General features: G+C 41.3%; 1 protein-coding gene across 2 annotated transcripts in view; it reads left to right on the top strand.

Moving 5' to 3' along the window:
* LOC140211224 (solute carrier family 26 member 6-like) overlaps positions 1-20,721 on the top strand; it is a 150,168-nt gene that overhangs the window by 56,291 nt on the left and 73,156 nt on the right. For both annotated transcript variants that reach the window (XM_072280844.1, XM_072280843.1), the window contains exons 3-8: positions 420-559; positions 4,759-4,869; positions 5,834-6,012; positions 11,770-11,934; positions 18,058-18,210; positions 19,264-19,346. In XM_072280844.1, coding sequence (XP_072136945.1) covers positions 420-559; positions 4,759-4,869; positions 5,834-6,012; positions 11,770-11,934; positions 18,058-18,210; positions 19,264-19,346 — 831 coding nt within the window. The remainder of the gene's footprint in view (positions 1-419; positions 560-4,758; positions 4,870-5,833; positions 6,013-11,769; positions 11,935-18,057; positions 18,211-19,263; positions 19,347-20,721) is intronic.

The following is a 20,721-nucleotide window of genomic DNA, read 5'->3' as shown; positions in this document are numbered from 1 at the left end:
TGGCCAAATTCTGCTCCTATGTCTTATGGTCTTATAAACGTAAGAGATTTTGATAAAGGGTCTTGGCCCAAAATGTCGACTGTTTATTCATTTCCATGGATGCTTTCTGAATTGCTAAGTTCCTCCAGCATTTTGTGTGTGTAGCATATAATAAAACTCTTTTTTAAAGTGGTCATGAATGTTTTAGTGACAGCTTAGGAATAAATTATTATTATCCCCAACTTCAATCGTTTTTTTAACTTTGGTACATAAATGAACTTCAATCTCTGATATTTTTTATTGGTGAAGAGATCAGTGATTTTTTTCAAGCAAGGAGGATTGTGGTTGACTATCCAGCAGGAATGTAGAAGTTTCATTGCTGGGCTACCAAAGGATTTCAATTAAATCTAACACTAACTGAACACTTTTACTTCTTTCAGATGTTCGAAGGCCAAAGCCCAATACTTCCTGTTCAAGTTGGTACCAATCCTTCGCTGGCTGCCCAAGTATCCTTTCCGGGAATGGTTATTAGGCGACGTTTGTTCTGGACTCAGTGTTGGAATTGTGCAGTTACCGCAGAGTGAGTACTTCAGGTTTTGCATACACCAACTCATGGCGATCGTGGTGCCTACACTTTGACATAAGTTCAAAGTAAATTTATTATCCAAGTGCATATATGTCACCAGATACAATCCTGAGAGTGAATTCAATAACCATAAAGGAATCAATGAAAGACTGCACCCAACAGGACAGACAAACAACCAATGTGCCAAAGACAGACCGTGCCAATACAAAAGAAAAATAATAATAATACCTAACTAAGCATTAGATATTGAGAACATGAGATAAAGAGTCATTGAAAGTGAGTCCATAGGTTGCGGGAACAATTCAATGATAGGAGCAAGTGAAGTGATGTTATCTCCTCTGGTTCAAGAGCCTAATGCTTGAGGGTTAATAACCGTTCCTGAACCTGGAGTTGTGGGTCCTGAGGGTTCTGTAACTCCTTCCCAATGGCAGCAGGGAGAAGCGAGCATACTCTCTGAGTGGTAGTGGTCCTTGATGATAGATGCTGCTTTCCTGCAACAGCACTTTGTGTAGATGTGCGCAATGATGAGTAGGACTATATCCGTGATAGACTGGGCCATATCCACACAAAATGCTGGAAGAACTCAGCAGGCCAGGCAGCATCTATAGAAAAAAGTATAGTCGACCTTTCGGGCTGCCTGACCAGCTGAGTTCCTCCAGCATTTTGTGTGTGTTGCTTGTATTTCCAGCATCTGCATATTTTCTTTTGTTTGGGCCATATCCACTATTTTTTGTAGGATTTTCCATATAAAGGCATTGTTGTTTACATATCAGGCCATGATGCAACAAATCAATAAACTCTTCACCACATATCTATAGAAGTTTGACAAAATTTTAGCTGTCATGCCAAATCTTTTGCAAACTAAGGAAGTAGAGGCACTGCCATGCTTTCTTCATGGGCCCAGGATGGGTCCTCTGAAATGATAACACCAAAGAATTTAAAGTTGTTGATCCTCTCCACCTCTGATCCCCTGATGTAGTCTGGCTCATGGACCTCCAATTTCCTCTTCATGAAGTCAACCGTCAGTTCTCTGGTCTTGCTGACATTGAGTGAGAGCTTGACTTTGTGGCACCACTCAGCCAGATTTTCAATCTCCCTCCTATATGCTGATTCACCAGCAAACTTAAATATGGCATTGGAGCTGTGCTTAGGCCCACAGTCCTAAATATAAAGTGAGTAGGGCAGGGGGCTAAGCACACAGCCTTGTGGTGCATCTGTGCTGAAGGAGGTTGTGGAAGAGATTCTCTTGCCAATCCAAACTGACTGGGGTCTGTAAGTGAGGAAATAGAGGATCCAATTGCACAAGGAGGAATTGAGGCCAAGGTCTTAAAGCTTTTTGATTAGTTTTGAGAGGATGAGAGTATTGAATTCTGAGCTGTAGTCAATAAAGGCATCATAATGTACAGTATATATCTTTGCTGTCTAGAAGTTCCAGGGTTGAGTGAAGAGCTAATGAAATGGCATCTGTTGTGGACTTGTTGAGAAATTAGAGCAGATCCAAATTGCTTCTTAAGCAGGAGTTGATATGTTTCATCACCAGCCTCCTAAAACATTTAATTACAGTGGATGTATGTGCTACTGGGCGATAGTCACTGAGGCAGGTTGTGGCATTCAGAGCAGCAGGGATGATTCAACAGTGAATGATAATTTTAATATTAGACTCCAAAATAACAAGCCATGACGAGCTATAAAACAAGAGAGAACACATACTAAACACAACAGACAACAAGTCCAGGAGCAAATTCTTCAGGCTAGCTGGTTTCATAAGGGAACAAGGACTATGGATGAGACATGGATTTAAATAGGCTGCAGGTGATGAGTTAGAAAACAGCAGCAGGTGACTACTATTAGCTGTGTGGCTAATGATGGAGTTAAAGTTCAAAGTAAATTTATTATTAATGGATATATACCATACACAACCCTGAGATTCATTTTTATGCAGGTTCCCACTGGAAAACAAGAAATACAATAGAATCAACAGAAAAAGTAAGAAATATCCAATGTGCAAAAGAGACTAAACATGAAAATAATAAAAACGTAAGCAAATAATATTGAGAACATGAGCTGCAGAGTCTTCAAAAGTGAGTCCACAGATGCAAATTAGTTCAGTGCTGAGGCAAATAAAGCCATCCAGCCAGTCCAGAAGCTCAATGGCTGCAGGCCAGCTGCCCCCGAAACTGGCAGTATGGAACACAAGAGTCCTGCACCTCCTGGCAGATAATAGCAGTGAGACGAGAGGAAGACGGGATGGGGTCACGTGGGGATGAGAACAACTGCTATCAAAATTACTCCCATGAGGTTAGTTTATAAATCAAACCGAGCATAATGAGATAGAAGTTCATGCTTGATAGCTGTCAGTGAGTGTGTTAACAGTATCTTTAAGAACATGCTTTGTCTGTTTTGTGGATTGTATCTTTATGAACATAGAAAGCCATTGTTAAATGTGTGGCTCATGCCTGGGTTTGCTTTAAGACACAAGACCAGAAGAGGTGCTATACTCCACTCAATGGGCAAGATTTTCTCTACAGTAATGGTGACTTCTTAATAATGTGCATCCTCTCAGTATTCAGTTCAGTGGATCTGAATAAAAAGCATCTAACAAGTGACCAAAGCATTAGCTCTCAAATGGATGTTCCACCTCAATGTTTTGGGGAACATTTTGACAAGTATTTCATCAGATTACTATATCTCTGAGAACTATACCTATTTTCTGAAATTTAGTGTTTGGGGCTTGGTATGGAAGCAGCAATGCTCTTAAATGGAAAATCCTTCAGAAAGTAGTGAATATGGCCCAGGTAAAACCCTCCCCACCATTGAGCATATCCACACAGAGCGTGGCCACAGAAAAGCAGCGTCCATCATTGAGGACATCCACCATCCAAGCCATGCTCTCTTCTCGCTGCTGCCATCAGAAGGAGCTTTGCAGCAATTTGCCACCTGTGTGATGGACGGAGACTGAGGCTACGGGCCTTCTCCAGCCGCTCCTGCCTTCTGGTTTCCTTCTGAATGCTGGTGCTTGTTTTATTGTTTGATCTGTTTTGGTTTTTTTCCCTGTGTGTTGGCTGTTGGTCTTGTTTTTAACTGGGTTCTTTTGGGTTTCTTGTTTGGTGGCTGTCTGCAAGCAGAAGAATCTCAAGGTTGTATAATTTATACATGCTTTCAAAATAAGTGTACTCTGAACTTTGAAGCAGGTACATTAGCCTCAGGACCCACACCACCAGGTTCAGGAATGGTTATTAAACATCAGAGGAAAACTTCACTCACCCAACCACTGAACTGTTCCCACAACCTATGGACTAACTTTCAAGGACACTTTATCTCATGATCTTGATATTTACTATTATTATTTATTTTGTATTTGCACAGATTGCGGTCTTGTGCATATTGGTTGTTTGTCCATCTTGTTGGATATGGTCTTTCATTGTTTCTATTGTGTTTCTTGGACTTACCATGTATGCCCGTAAGAATATTAACCTCAGGGTTGTATATGGTGACAAGTATGTATTTTGATAATAAAATTTACTTTTTTATTCTTAAGTGCAATGGTGAACAATAGCCAGATCAGAAATGCTGATCAAGCCTCCTAGTTCCCAGAGAGAACTCTGACGGGCTAATCAGATGGTTCACTGCTGCTCAGTGATAGAACACAAAAAAAATCATATGTCAAGTACATAGAACAGGCACAAGGGTCGCTCGCCCCTGTACCCCAGAAACACACCTGAGCAGTGCGGCGGAGGTATGGGCTATGCATGACCTGATCTGAAAGCATCATGTTGACTCATAACAGAACGTGTTCACAGTGGAACAGCTTAGTCAAGGATGGGGTGATCAACACAGATGAACGAATTATACCCCCACTACTTTGAACCTGAACTTTTCTCTGTTTTTGTTTTAAGCCTCCTCTAGATTTCCTGACAGAATCAATCTTTTTTGGCCAGATTTATCAGAGAGAAAGAACAAATCAAGTGATGTAGGATGTACCACATTTGATTAAAGGGCACTGGGCAACAGTCTTGGCATTACATGATAGAGCAAGCCATAAACTTTTAAATGAGCCAATATTTGGCCATTTTATTTCATGAATTAATATACTGAATGGTCATGAGACAATAATGGATCTACTGGTATAGGAACATTGACTTAATTTATGTTTTGTTTTACAGTTATGGCTTAATTTACCTTTTGTTTTACAGGTATGGCTTATGCCCTTTTGGCAGCTGTTCCCCCTGTGTATGGTCTCTACACATCTTTTTTCCCTGTCCTCGTGTACTTCATATTTGGGACATCCAGACATGTTTCAGTAGGTAAGCTTGGCATTTGCAGGGGAAAGATAAGAATTAAGATTAATAAAGAAAGAAAGAAAAGTATTATTTAGATTCACAGTCATAGGACACTACAGCAGAGAAATGAGCCTCTTTCCCACCTAGTCTGTGCTGAAATATTATGCTGCCTAGTCCTATCAATGTGCACCCTGTTTATAGCCCTCCATATCTCTCCCATGCATGTACTTAGCCAAATTTTTTAAATGTTAAAGTCGAACCCGCATTCATCACTTGCACTGGCAGCTTGCTCCACACTCCCACCACCCTGAGTGAAGAACTTCCTCTCACGTTCCTCTCAACATTTCACCTTTAATCATTAGCCTATGACCTCTAATTCTAGTGGTCGTATGAGCAGCTAGTGCTTATCACAAGTCCTGGTTATACGACCACTGATGCCAGGCAGGTAATCTCTGAAAAGTTATTGATAAATGACTGGGTTCACCTGCCTTGAAAGGACACTGCCCAGAAGAAGACAATGGAAACCACTTCTGTAGAAAAATTTTCTACGAACGATCATGGTCAAAGGACCATGATCAGCCTATGTCATACGACATGGCACACAGTGATGATGCCGCTCATAATTATGTACTGTGTGCCTCTATCAAATCTCCCCTCATTCTCCTACACTCTAGGGAATAAATTCCGAACCTATTCAACCTTTCCACATAGCTTAGGCCCTCCAGTCCTGGCAACATCCTTGTAAATTTTCTCTGCACTCTTTCAATCATATTGATATCCTTCATGCAGGTAAGTGACTACAACCGCACACCATACTCCAAATTGGACCTCACCATGTCTTATACAACTTCAACATAACATCCCAACTCCTGTACTCAATACTTTGATTTATGAAGGCCAAAGTGCCAAAAGTTCTCTTTACAATCCTTTCTGATTGATGTTTATAATTTCTTTGACTCCACCTTTATTTATTTTTGTCTTGTTATAGGGTCTTTTGCAGTACTGAGTGTCATGTTAGGAACCATAACAGAGAGGATGGCCCCAGATGACAACTTTGTGATCAGTTCTATAAATGGTACAAATGGAACCATGATTGACGAAATGGCAAGAGACATAATGAGAGTGAAAGTTGCAGCCACGGTTACCTTGCTTTCAGGGATCTTTCAAGTGAGTTGTCACAATGAAAATGGCAACTGCTATTGATTTGGGGCAGAAAAATGGAAAGATGTGATTGAAGGCTCCAACATTTAAAATATAAAACACTTAAAGTTGGCGATACAGGTACAGCAAGTTATTGGGAAGCAATTAAAAAGCTGTGGGATTTATCTATTGAAAAATGGACCTAAATGCAGTGCAGATTAAGACTTTGCAATTTATTTTTCCCACAATTAAAAGAAGTACATGAATTTTTATAACAACTTCCATATCATTTTCAGGATATCCCAAGGCACTCTACAGCTAATGAATGTTGTTTGAGGTATAGTCACTGCTGTGTGCTAAGTATAGCAAGTGTCTGTTCACCCACAGTAAGTTCATGCATACAGCAATGCCAGCTTGAGCTTGCCAGATTATTAAAATGCATTCTTTTCTGGTATTGTTCAGTGAAGGTAACTAGTGGGCCAAAGATTCAAGCTAATTCTCCTGCTGTTCTTCAAGAGTCAAATGGGATCTTTTATATCTACTTCAAAGGCAAAAGACAGCAACTTTCAGTCGCGCAACACTTAGATATTTTACTGACCTCTCTGGAGCATGGCTTGAATCATAACCTTCCGAACAAGTGTGGACCTCAATTCAATCCTGGTCTCAGAATCTACCTGCGCAGAGCTTACACAGCCTCTGCTTGGCTGAGTGGCTTCCCTCCAAGTGTTACAGTTTCCTCCCATATCTCAAAGATGAGCTGGTAGGTTATAAATCACCTTTTTGTGTAGGTTGATGGTTATTTGTGACAGAAGGGGAATAATGGGATCATTTTTTCCAGAAGCTGGTATGAACAAATGGGCAGAATGACTCCTTTGGTATTGTCAGAGGATTTTCTGCAGAACTGACTGTTATGTTGGGAAGCATAACAGAGAGGGTGTGCTACGTACTGAGCTACCTTTAGCACCCATGTCCAAGTAAGCACAATCCACCTCGATTGCAAGCACATAACTCAATATATGACCAGCAGCTCACCCTATTTCTCATCCCCTTTCTGCTTGTCACCCAGTTCTTCACTAGCCAGCCACCAACATGGCAGTCAATGGCTTGTGCTTTTGTACCTAAATCTGCCTCTGATTTGCTCAAAGTATTAAAGTCAGCTATCAGTAAAGAAAGGGAGAACAAGATGTAGACTTAAGGAAATCTCCTGTCTGCAATCTTTGAGTTGTATTTGCCAATGGACTGTTTCATAAAAGTATCAGTCATTCATTTCTGACATCTTAATGAAGCATCCCAACTAAGAAAAACGTCAAAGGGAAGCAATGTCTTAGAGCTATTCCACCCAATAATTTACCATGGACTGGTGTGTGAGAGATGTTCAAGACAAGACAATACGATATGGGTCAGCACGCAAAATGCACAAACATTACATTATTGCGAACCAGGAGAAGTCAGGCATGTCCCTCATTGAGAATCAAAAGTAATTCAGTACTTATTTGAAATAGTTCCATTTTAACAGGAAGATACTTGTCAGAACATTCCTTAATCCTAACTTCCATTCAGATGTAGATGGGTTTAATGTCATGTACACCAGGGTGCAATGAAATTCCTTGCTCACATGAAGCTCACAGTGTAAACTCAATACATGGCAATAATAAATACAGTAACAGCAAAAAAATGAGGAAGACACAACATATTTTAATCTATTTTATTTAGAGATACAGCATGGAACAACAAGCCATGTGGTGCCACCCAGCAACCCCCAGTTTAACCCTAGCCTAATCAGAGCACAATTTGCAATGACCAATTAACCCACTAACCGGTATGTCTTTGGATTGTGGGAGGAAACTGAAGCACCCGGAGGAAACGTGTAGTTCACAGAGAAAGTTTGAAAACACTTTAAAGACAGCATCAAAACTGAACTCTAAACTCCAGCTGTAATAACATTGCCTATTTTTTAAAAGATTAAAGTCTGTCACGAGCCTTGTGGCCCATCAGGCCGGTGCTTATGCCGGTTTCCGTGGCATTAAACGACTGAGAGTACTGAGAGTCCCCCCCGCTCCCCCTCCAGATAAGACACCAGTCTATCGCGAGGTTAACCCCCAGCATTTTTTTTGCCGGTACCCATTCTCAGCTGGATAGAAGGGAGCATTGCTTGGTTAAGTGCCTTGTACGAGGACACACACACTGCCCCGACCGAGGCTTGAACCCACATCCTTCAGATCGCTAGTCCAACGCCCTAACCACTTGGCCACACGCCACACATGTTACCATGGTGCCCCACAGTATATAGTACAGTGCAGTCTGATGTAGTGCAAAAAGAATCAAATGCTAAAACGACATTTCATTCCCTTATCAAGTCTTTCGGTGGGAAGCAAAACAAAGTGACGGCAAGGCAATATTGGAATTAGTTTATTATTCTCACATGTACCAAGATAGGGTGAAACAATTCCCCTGAATGGTGTTCCTACAGATCAATTTGAATGCATTGAGGTTGAACAAGGTGAAATGATAACAATACAGAATAAAATGTAGCAACTACAGAGAGTGCAGTGCAGATAAACGATAAAGCGCAAGATCATTAATGAAGTAGATTATGAGGTCAAAACTCCACCTTATCATACTAGGGAACAATTTAATAGTTTTATTACTGCGGGGTAGAAGCTATCCTTGAGCCTGGTGGAATGTGTTTACAGGCTTTTGCATCTTATGCCTGGTGAGAGAGATTGAGGGATGGTGGGAGGGGAAGAAGAGAATACCTGTAGTGGCTAGGGTCTTTCATTATGCTGTATGCTTCACTGAGGCAGCGAGAAGTATAGACAGTCCATGAAGATGAGGGCTGGTTTCCACGATGTATTGAACTGTATCCACAACTCTGCAGATTCTTACATTCATGTACAGAGCAGTTACCACTTCAAGCCATTATGCAGCCAGACAATGTTTCCTATGGTGTAGTGATAAAAAATTTGTAAGTATTATCTGGGACATGCCAAATTTCTTTACCCTGCTGAGGAGGTAGAGGCACTTGTGAGCATTCTTGGCCTTGACATCAACATGATTGGATCAAGATAGGCTATTGGAGATGTTCACTCCTAGGAACTAGATTCTGGAATTGTTCTAGAGGACTGGAAAATTGCAAATGTCACTCCAGGCTTTAAGAAGGGAGGAAGGCAAAAGATAGGAAATTATAGGGCAGTTAGCCTGACTCCAGTAGTTGGGAAGATATTGGAGTCCATTATTAAGGATGAGGTTTTGGTGTACTTGGAGGCACATGATAAAATAGATGGGAGTCAGTATGGTTTTCTTAAGGAGAAATCTTGCCTGACAAGTTTGTTGGAATACTTTGAGGAAATAATAGGCAGGATGAACAAAGGAGAGTTAGTGGATGTTGTTCACTTTGATTTTGAGAAGGACCTTGACAAGGTGCTGCACATGAGGATACCAAACAAAATAAGAACCCATGTTATAAAGAGATTAGCATGGATAGAAGATTAGCTGACTGGCAGGAGGCAGAATGTGGGAATAAAGGGATTCTTTGCTGTTTGGCTGTGCTGGTGACTAATAGTGTTCTGCAGGGGTCGGTGCTGGTACCACTTTTCACGTTGTATTGTCAGTGATTTGGATGACAGTATCGATGATTTTGTGGCTACGTTTGCAGATGTTACAAAAATAGGTGGAGGGGCACATGGTGTTGAAAGAGCAGGGAGTCTGCAGTCGGACCCAGTTTAGGAGAGTGGACAAAAAAGTGGCAGATGGAATATAGTGTAGGGATGTGTATGATCATACATTTTGGTAGAATGAATAAAGGCATAGAATATGTTCTATACAGGGAGAAAATGCAAAAATCAGAGGTGCAAACGGACTTGGGAGTCCTCATGCGGGATTCCCTAAAGGTTAACTTGCAGATTGTGTTGGTGGTAACGAAGGCAAATGCAATGTTAGCATTCATTCTGAAAGGACAAGAATACAGGAGCAAGGATGTAATGCAAGGGCTTTACATATAGGACATAGGTCAGGCTACACTTGGAATATTGTGAGCAGTTTTGGTCCTCTTATCGAAGAAAGAATGTGCTGGCATTGGAGAGGGTCCAGAGAATGTTCATGAGAATGATCTCAGGAATGAAAGGGTTAACATATAAGGAGTGTTTGCTCTGGGCCTATACTTCCTGTGGTTTAGAAGAATAAAAGGGAATCTCACTGAAACCTACTGAATATTGAAAAGCCTAGATTGAGTGGATGTGGGAGTCTAGGACTTGAGGGCACATCTTCAGAATACAAGGGTGCCCCTTTAGAACAGAGATGAGAAGGAACTTCTTTAGTCAGAGGGTGGTGAATCTGTAGAATTCATTGCCACAGACAGCTATGGGGGCCAAGTCATTGGTTATATTTAAAGCAGAGGTTGATAGGTTCCTGATTAGTATGGACATCAAAGGCAATGAGGAGAAGGCAAGGGGATGGGATTGAGAGGAAAAATCAGACATAATTGAATGGCTGCACAGACCTGATGGCCCAGATAGGCTAATTCTGCTCCTATGTCCTGTGGTTTTATGAACTTGAAGCTTTCAACCTTCTCAAGCTCAAAACTATTGATGTAGATAGGAGAAAGTTCACTGTCCATTTCCCCACTTCCATAAGTCAATGACCAGCTCATTTGTTTTGCTGATAATGAGGGAAGGTTGTCATCACAGTGTCGCTAAATACCGTCTCCTTCCTGTACTCCAGCTTGTTGTTTTTTGAGATCCTTCCCACTAAGCTGGTATCATCTGCAAACTTCAGATCAGATATGTGTAAGACTCGTTGCATCTAGTGGCATGACCTCGGGGGTGGCGCCCCCTCCCCGACCAAACTTTAGCATTCTTGTTTGGGTGGATGCTGCGTGTTGTGTCCCCTGTGTAACATCAGTACTGCGAAATAACATTCAGTCCACAATGTGCGGTTAAACGATTAAGATTTTATATTTAATTATGGGGTTAGTAGAGAAACAAAAGAAAAGGAAAACAAATAAAAGGTGCCAATAATCTCATAAGCATGTCCAGCGCACAAACGTTGGAGCTCACGGATTCCCTTTCGCTGATCCTCCTTCGCTAGTCAGCCCCTGGTCTCCCACCCCGAGCCCAGGCCCAGCAGGTCCAGCAACCGTCTCCTCAAGCCATGTCTTCTCTCTTCATCCCGCTCGCGCCTTCTCCTCCAAGCCCGCGGAAACTAACAGCTTTCACACAGACAGAAAGAATAACATCTATCCCAATTGGTTAGCAAATGAATACAAGTCCTGTTATCACTAATCATAACCCAAACATGCTGCTATAGAGAACCACTGTCTCAGCAGTTAACAGTACAGAGAAACCATTTTATTTACCTCAGCAGTAACATAAAAGAAGAAACTCTTACATATGCAATGTATGTAGGATGCAAAATAAATGTGCTCTGTACATGTCATATGATATGGGGGGGTTGCTGTTTTCCTCCGCCATTAATTTAAATAAATTTTATTTGTCTTATCATGGACTTCACCCAAATTTAATCTCATAAGAAAGGTGATTATCCATAAAGATGCATTCAAAGTGATAAAGCTGTATTAATCACCTTCAATTGCCTGTGCTCACAAAGGGCATGTAACTCAGTTGAGAGGGACAATGGTTGTTCATTATTGAGAACATTCCTTGAGATGGGCCTAATCAGCAGTCCTAAACAAGTCACAGCTGAAGGGAAGACAGGCTGCCAAAAGGCTGTTGGGTTGAGGAACAATGGTATTAATATCTGTAACTTGTGTTTTTTCACATTGCACAGATCCTGTTGGGGATGATACAATTTGGATTTGTTGTCACATACCTTTCTGATCCTCTTGTCCGAGGGTACACCACAGGGGCAGCAGTCCATGTGCTGGTGTCACAGCTAAAGTATGTATTTGGCATCTCTATTCCCAGAATTGAAGGACTTTTTGCACTAGTCTACGTGAGTAACAATTGCATTTATAATTGTAAAATAGGGTTTTCAACTATAACTGGAGTTTTCAGCTACCATTATTGTTGGTCTCATTCTCACAAATAACTTTCCACTGTGCTTTCCAGTATTTGGAAATGCAACATGAACTTTAATTGACATTTTCAATGTTGTTAAAGGAACAGCCATAGGCAATGTGCCTTCTTGAGCAACCTCTACCCTTTGGAAAGGTGATGATGGACCCTGTGCCATGTCTACACCTCTTCCCCTTCCGGAAGCCAATATTCTCTGATCCCTTGGCGTCAAAGATCAGAAGGACACCATTTGAGCCAAAGACAGTGCACAGGAATTTGCTGGCCAATGTCATTGATACAGGGATGGCTCAGCTCAAGGAGAGATGCAAAGAAAAGATAAGAAATGTATCTTCGTAGAAACCGCTGCAAAGTCTGGGAGCTCTCACAGATGGGCAGCTGAAGGAAGAAGGCAATCACGCATGTGAAAATGCTTGCATTCCAGCCGGTTGGGGTTTCTTTGCATTCCTATTTAACTCCTTTCTTTTTGTTTCAGCCTTGTCAGGTTTAGATCGAAGCATAGTAACAACAATACTCCCTGCTTACCTTAGTCCACGTTTTGGGAAAGATTAGTGACTTAGATGCTGTTAAAGGAGCAGTATTAATTTAGGTCTAGTTACTGCTTTTGAACCACAGTGATGGAGTTAGTTTTTAGTTAGCAGACCCTGTGGGTCTAGTATTTATTATTTTCCTTTATTCTCTAGAGTTCTTAACAAAACTCAGTGTTTGTGTCCATTCCTCAGCACTTGTGCTTTCACTCAGCTGATGTTATTTTGAATTATTTATGAACTGGAAGCCAATAGAGGCGAGAAGGTATAGCAATGGATGGGTGAACAGGACTTGGTATGAGCAAGGGTGCGATTGAAGCCTAAAGGAAGTAGACAAATGAGTCCAGTTGAGTGTGCATTATACTGTTAATTATAAAGAAGTGCCCAGATGAAGGGCTCAATCCAAGATATGTCCATTTTCTTTCGCAGATGCTCCCTGCCTGAGTTTCTCCACCTTCTTACTTGTTGCTTCAGATTAAGCATCTGCAGTCTCTTGCATCTCCACTAACTAAAGTTACATTCTAAACATTCATAGAAACGTAGAAAACCTACAGCACCATACAGGCCCTTTGGCCCACAAAGCTGTGCTGAACATGTCCTTACCTGAGAAATTACCTAGGGTTACCCATAGCCCTCTATTTTTCTGAGCTCCATATACCTGTCCAGGAGTCTCTTAAAAGACCCTCCACCATTGTCGCCAGCAGCGCATTCTATGCACTCGCCTCTCTGCATAAAAAAAACAATTTACCCCTGACATCTCCTCTGTACCTACTCCCAAGCACCTTAAAACTGTGCCCTCTCATGCTAGCCATTTCAGCCCTGGGAAAAAGCTTCTGTCTATCCACATGATCAATGTCTCTCATCATCTGATACACCTCTGTCAGGTCACCTCTCATGCTCCATCTCTCCAAGGAGAAAAGGCCAAGTTCACTCAACCTATTCTCATAAGGCATGCTCCCCATTCCAGGCAACATCCTTGTAAATCTCCTCTGCACCCTTTCTACGGTTTCCACATCCTTCCTGTAGTGAGGCGACCAGAATTGAGCACAGTACTCAAAATGGGGTCTGACCAGTGTCCTATATAGCTGCAACATTACCTCTCAGCTCCCAAACTCAATCCCATGATTGATGAAGGCCAATGCACTGTAGGCTTTTTAAACCATAGAGTCAACCTGCACAGCAGCCTTGAGTGTCCTGTGGACTCGGACTCCAAGACCCCTCTGATCCTCCACACTGCCAAGAATCTTACCATTAATACTGTATTCTGCCATCAAATTTGACCTACCAAAATGAACCGCCTCACACTTATCTGGGTTGAACTCCATCTGCCACTTCTCAGCCCAGTTTTGCGTCCTATCAATGTCCCACTGTAACCTCTGACAGCCCTCCACACAACACCTCCAACCTTTGTGTCATCAGCACATTTACTAACCCAATTCATAGCTCAATTCCACAATATGACATGTGAAGAAGAAACATCATACAACCTATGAAAATGAATAGGCTGGTTGAAATTGTTGTTAATTTTAACTTCTAACAGTATCTAAAAATAAAAGGTGATGTATGAGTTATTAGTAATGCTCACAACACCTTCCTTTGCAAATTAGTGGGAGTTTAATAAGAAAGGTTAACACAGCAGTAACTGTTCTGTTGCCACCAACAGTTAAAATCTATTCTATTTGTTTTAATTTGAACTTTACTCCACCTACTGAATGTCAAGGGGAAGACAATAAGCAAAGTAATCAGGAGGATAATATGCAAAACAATTGATTGATCTCAATTGCCAATGTTCACAAAGAACACAGAAAACAGGCAAGTGTGACCAGTTGTTCATTAATCAAAAGCTTGCAAACCAAATGTACTTTCCAATGAGCTCAGTCACCAGCACAGACACTCCCAACTTTCATCAAAGGCCAGCACTTAAGGGGAGGCAGATTAAAAATATTATTATAATCATTAGGGATAATAATTTGATAGAGGCATTACAACAATGAAAGATTTTTTTGTTGACCAACTTTCTCTGTTCATAAGACCATGCTTTATCTGTACCCTAGTTCTACTTAACTGGTTTGGGTACATTCCTCCACATACACTCAGTAGCCACTTTATTAGGTATATCTGTGAACCTGCTCATTAATACAAATATCTAATCAGCTAATCATGTGGCAGCAATTCAATGCATAAAAGAATGCAGAAATGGTCAAGAGGTTCAGTTGTCGTTCAGACCAAGCATCAGGATGGGAAAAAAAATGTGATCTAAGTGACTTTGACCGTGGAATAATTACTGGTGCCAGAGTAGGTGGTTTGAGAATCTCAGAAACTGCTTATCTTTTGGGATCTTCATGGACCGCAAGCTTTAAAGTTTACAGGGAATGGTGTGGGAAAACAAAAAAAAACATCCAGTGAGTGGCTGTTCTGTGAGTGGAAATGCCTTGTAAATGACAGGGGTCAAAGGAGAATGGCCAGACTGGTTCAAGCTGACAGGAAGGCGACGTAACTCAAATAACTATATGTTACAACATTGGTGTGCAAAAGAGCACCTCTGAGTGCATAACCCATCAAATCTTGAGGTGGACGGGCTACAGCATCAGAAGACCATGAATGTACACTCAGTGGACACTTTCTTAGGTACAGGAGGTACTTAATAAAGTGGGTACTGAGTGTACAGTACTGAAGCTCCAAGACCCTTAGGACTCACCATCCAGTTTAAGAACAGTTACTACCCATCAACCATCAGGCTCTTGAATAAAGGGGATAACTTCACACAACTTCACTTGCCCCATCATGGAAGTGTTCCCATACTTTCAAGGACTCTTTATCTTACGTTCTTGATATTTATTACTGATTTCTTTATATTATTGTTTCTTTTTGCAATTGTTGTCTTCTGCACTCTGGTTGAAAGCCCTAGTTTGGAGGTCTTAATTGATTCTGTTATAGTTACTATTCTATAGATTTGTTGAGTATACCCACAGGAAAATGAATCTCAGGGTTGTATATGGTGACATATATGTACTTTGATAATATTTACTTTGAATTTTGAACTTTGATAGCAAAAATCTGTCAATTTCTGACTTTAAAATCAATCATCTTTTTCTTGAAAAGTTGCTTTTTAACATCTCTCCAGAACAGGGCCCCATGTCTTGTTTCCCAACAAAACTAAAAATAAAAATAAATTTTCTTCTATCCATTCCTGTTAAATACATTTAATGATCCTTAATCCTTAGATGGATCTTCACTCCAAACTGAAGCACAGAGACCAAGAGTGACATTCCAGAGCAGTACTGAGGGATTCTTGTAGGTCAAGAAGCATCTATGTATAGAAATGAACAGTCTATGTTTTGGGCTGAGACCCTTTGTCGGGTCAGGAAAGGAAGGGGGCAGAAGCCAGAATAACAGGGTAGGGGGAGGATGAGGGGTATAAGTAGGCAGGTGATAGGTGAGTGAAGAAGGTGGGACAGAAAGGAATGATGTGACAGGCTGGGAAGTGATTGGCATAAGAGGCAAAGGGCTGAAGATGAAAGAATCTGAAAGGAAGCGACAGTACACTATGCAATAAAGGGAACGAGGGTAGGAACTAGAGAAGGAAGGCAAAGGTGATGGCAGGTCTTGAGGATGGGGCGGGGAAACAGGAAGGTAAAGGGGTCAAAGTCCAAAATGTTGATAGTTCATTTCCCTCCATAGATGCTGCCTGACCTGCTGAAAAAGAGTACGGTTTAGGTGCCAGTAAGTTTTATAAATAGTTTGTATTTACTTCAAAATGTTAGTATAAGGGAGAAGTAACAGAATGCAGCACCCACAAAATGCTGGAGAAAATCAGCAGTTTGGGTAGCTCAGTTCACAAGAGATGCACCTGTCAGCAGTCAGATCAAGTTGTGGTGTAGCCATCTCATGAAGTGACCACTCTGTGTATGTGAATCATTTCCTTAATAAACCTTCTCTATTTACTTGAGTAAGTCTGATAATCTTAAACACATGATATTCTGCAGATGGAGTCTTTCTTCTCCCTTCCTTTCCAGTCCTGATGGAAGGTCTTTGCCTGAAATGTCAGCTCTATTCCTTTCCTCAGATGCTGCCTGACCTGCTGAGTTCCTCCAGCATTTTGTGTGCGGCTTTAGTAATTGTAGTTATTTTGGAGATGCGCACTAAGCAAAGTTAAAGAACACCAAGTAGCTCCTAACAAACAAGCTGCTGGAGGAATAGGACAGGCTGAGGGGCATCTGTGTGATGAAATGAATTGTTGGCATTTTTGGTCAAAACCCTGCATCAGGACTGCGGACAGAGATGCAAGCTGGCCAGTATAAAGAGAAGGGCAGCAGTGGAATTTAAAAGAATGTGGGGGGAGGGAGGGAATCTCATTGAAATCGACTGAATGTTGAAAAGTCTGGATAGGGTGGATGTGGAGAGATTGTTTCCTATGGTGCAGGTATCCAGAACTAAAGTGCACAATCTCAAAATTGAGGGGTGACCCTTAAGAACAGAGGTAAGGAGGAATTTTTTTTAGCCAGAAAGTAGTAAATCTGTGGAATGCTCTGCCACAGACTGCAATGGAGGCCAAGTCCATGCGTATATTTAAGGTGGAAGTTGATTGTTCCCTGATCGGTCAGGGCATCAAGGGATATGGTGAGAAGGCAGGTGCATGGGGTTGAGTGGGATCCAGGATCAGCCATGACAGAATGGTGGAGCAGACTCGATAGGCTGAATGGCCTAATTCTTCTCCTATGTCTTGTGGTCTCATGGAGACAGGCGTCTGAGGTGATTGGTGCTTTGAGGATGGGAGGTGGGTATAAAATGACACCAATAAGGGAGGGGGGTATGGTTGGAGTTGGAAGGCAGAGGCAGCTGTATGATCGATGGAGGGAGTGAAAGAGAAAGGAAAAAAAATGAAAATCTTGGAGTGAGGTGGAGGGAATGAGAATTTGGAACTTGGAACACAAAGTTCTGAATTTGATAAGTAAAGGAGGTGATAATGGGAACCATTAAAGGAGGGGTGAATAGAAGATGCACTGTTTCATAGAGTACCTATGATTTTTAAGTTTCGAGTTTATGTACAGTATAGTTACTCCCAGGGCCTCACAACTAAACACTCAAGTAACACACACACACAAAATGCAGGAGGGGCTCAACAGATCTACGGAAATGAATAATGCCTCTCGAGCTTACAGAAAAACAAAAAAACGTCCAGTGAGTGGCACTTCAGTGAGCAAATACACTTTATTAATGAGAGACGTCAGAGAATAACCAGACTGGTAACTCGTGTGTAACTGGTAACTCCAAGAGCATCTCTGAATGCACCTCATACCGAACCTTGAAATGGATTGGCTACAACAGTAGAAGATCACAAAAATACAGGCTGTGGCCACTTTATCAGGTACAGGAGGTAGCTAATAAAGGGGTCACTGAGCGTAGCTCTCAGTCATTAGACGATGCATTCAAGTCTCTCTAAACTACACAGTACATCGCAGTATGTCACTTGTCTTGATAGTATTCGTTCATATGACTCTTTTTGTTCCTAACAGACTTTAATCGACGTGTTCAAAGTAATACACTTGACAAATATTGGCACACTGGTTGTCAGTATTATTGCCATGTCCACGATGTTGGGTGTGAAAGTGATAAATGACTGCTTCAAATCTAAGTTGCCAATGCCAATTCCTATTGAACTCATTGAGGTAAGTACAAGATTTGTCCATTGGTTTTTGAAGTAGGCTGTCATCGTAACACACACACATTTCACATTTACCGCACCAACATTGTCCAAGATGCCTGGAAATTCTGCTTCTTCTTCACCCGCTTTTTCTTCTCCACTATTAGCCCTCGTTCTTCTCACTTACTCCCTCTCTAAAACATGGAAAGAAGGCAAAATCCTGATGACATTGCAAAAGTGCTGATATAAAACGTCAGTGCTTCAATCAATTTTGCAACTTTAAACAAAAACCTAATAAGTAACAAGTAATTCTGCTAATCTGGACTTCTGAGTAGAGAATCAGTCAGTGAGTTTGAGAATCCTATGTGTTAATAACACCATAAGATATAGGAGCAGAAGTAGGCCATTTGGCCCATTGAGTCTGCTCCGCCATTCAATCATGGGCTGATCCAATTCTTCCAGTCATCCTCGTTCCCCTGCCTTCACCCCATACTCTTTGATGCCCTGGCTAATCAAGAACCTATCTATTTCTGCCTTAAATACACCCAATGACATGGCCTCCACAGACACTCGTGGTGACAAATTCCACAGATTTACCACCCTCTGATTAAAGTAATTTCTCCGCACTTCAGTTTAAAAGGACGCCCTTCAATCCTGAAGTCATGCCCTCTGTGGAACTCCACTAGTAAGCGTCAGCCAGCCAGAATAGGATCCCTTTATTTCCAATCTCTGTTTTCTGCTGACCAGCCAATGCTCCACCCATGCTACTAACTTCCCTGTAATTCCATGGGCTCTTATCTTGCTAAGCAGCCTCATGTGCAGCACCTTGTCAAAGGCCTTCTGAAAATCCAAGTACACCACATCTACTGCATCTCCTTTGTCTACCTCGCTTGTAATTTCCTCAAAAAATTGTAGTAGGATTTGCCTTTCAGGAAACCATGCTGGTTTTGACCTATCTCATCATGTGCCTCCAGGTACTCCGTAATCTTATCCCTAACGATCGATTCCGAAAAAGATTGGAATGTTGTCTCAAAAAAGATTCTTAAAAAAGCTAATTTTATTTTTGACTCTCAAATAGGTGATAGTTGCCACAGTGATTTCATCGAATGTTGACCTGACTGGAAAATATCAAATCCAAGTTGTTGGCGAAATTCCTAAAGGGTCAGTTGATAGTGAAATACTTTCTAAAAGGGGTAACTGAAGTGCTTAAATTATTTGGGAATTGTTTTTGTATTTGTTGTATTACAATTTCTCACCTATTTGTACATAATTTTATCCTGTCCTGTATCCCTAATGCAAAGCTGTACTCTGAAGAGACATCAGCCTGAGAAGAAGCAAGAGTCCTTTAAGCAGTTCATGGGGAACACGGATTTTATCTTTTTAAGTTCAAATTCAAGTTCATTGTCATTCAACCATACACATGTTTACAGCTAAATGAAACATTGTTCCTGAGGCCATGGTACAAAACACAGTATATCTATACAGCCACACACAGAATATATAGTTACAATCCAGCACATACAGTCAAAACGCAAACAACAGGAATTCTGCAGATGCTGGAAATTCAAGCAACACACATCAAAGTTGTTGGTGAACGCAGCAACGTCAACTGTACCTCTTCCTAGAGATGCTGCCTGGCCTGCTGCGTTCACCAGCAACTTTGATGTGTGTTATATACAGTCAAAAGTATTGTTAGCATAAGTGTGTGTGTGTGTGTGTGTGTGTGTGTGTACACACCAGTTAACCATGAGCCTGGAGCCCCCTTGTGGCATGATCAGCCAAGCTGAGGTCAGTAAAGACAGATCCATTGGCCCTTCTGAGTTGATCAACTGATTTGTTGGATTCTACCATGTACATAAGCATAGAATCTATGTGTTTTGTTAAATATATACAATCTTGTTGTATGTAAAAAAAAACTTGATATTGTCTAGTTCTGTGTCTTGCTCTTTGGATATCTTCTCTGTCATTTCAACTGCTAGAACAGCAACACCAAGTCCAAGCTGAGATCTGGGTCAGGAACAAACTTTGTCTTGCCCAGGATGAATGCAACTTCACTATATCCTGCAGCATCTGTGACCTTCAGTTACGTAACAGCAGCATTAGCTTTTGCTGATGTATCACAGATGATGCAGACTTCTTTCTTTTGGGCTGTAGATAATGAAATTGTTATGTAGGTTTTTGAAATCTTCAAAGCTTTAAGATCCTAAAGAAAAATACAATCATTTGCAGCAGTGAAGGGAAGAGCATCAGTGATACTGCTGATCGAGTTCTTCTTCAGGGAGTGGGACATTCCATCCACAAGTATCTGAGGTCAGCTCTCTAAACATGACGAGTTCCTGGATACTGATTGGAGCAGCAAATCCAAGATGGTCAAATAGGCTGTTGATACTCGATAGCACACCATGACATATAAAGGGTCTTCTGGTATCAGCGACCTGGAAAGTAAGGCTCTTAGTAACGAGATCCTATCCAAAGTCCAGACTACACTGTATAGAAGAGAGGTCCTGTCCAAGATCAAGATTTTGTAGACATTTGG

The sequence above is a fragment of the Mobula birostris genome, chromosome 16, assembly GCF_030028105.1.
Source record: "Mobula birostris isolate sMobBir1 chromosome 16, sMobBir1.hap1, whole genome shotgun sequence".
In the NCBI taxonomy this organism is placed as follows: Eukaryota; Metazoa; Chordata; class Chondrichthyes; order Myliobatiformes; family Myliobatidae; genus Mobula; species Mobula birostris.
This window is presented reverse-complemented; position numbering and strand designations above follow the sequence as displayed.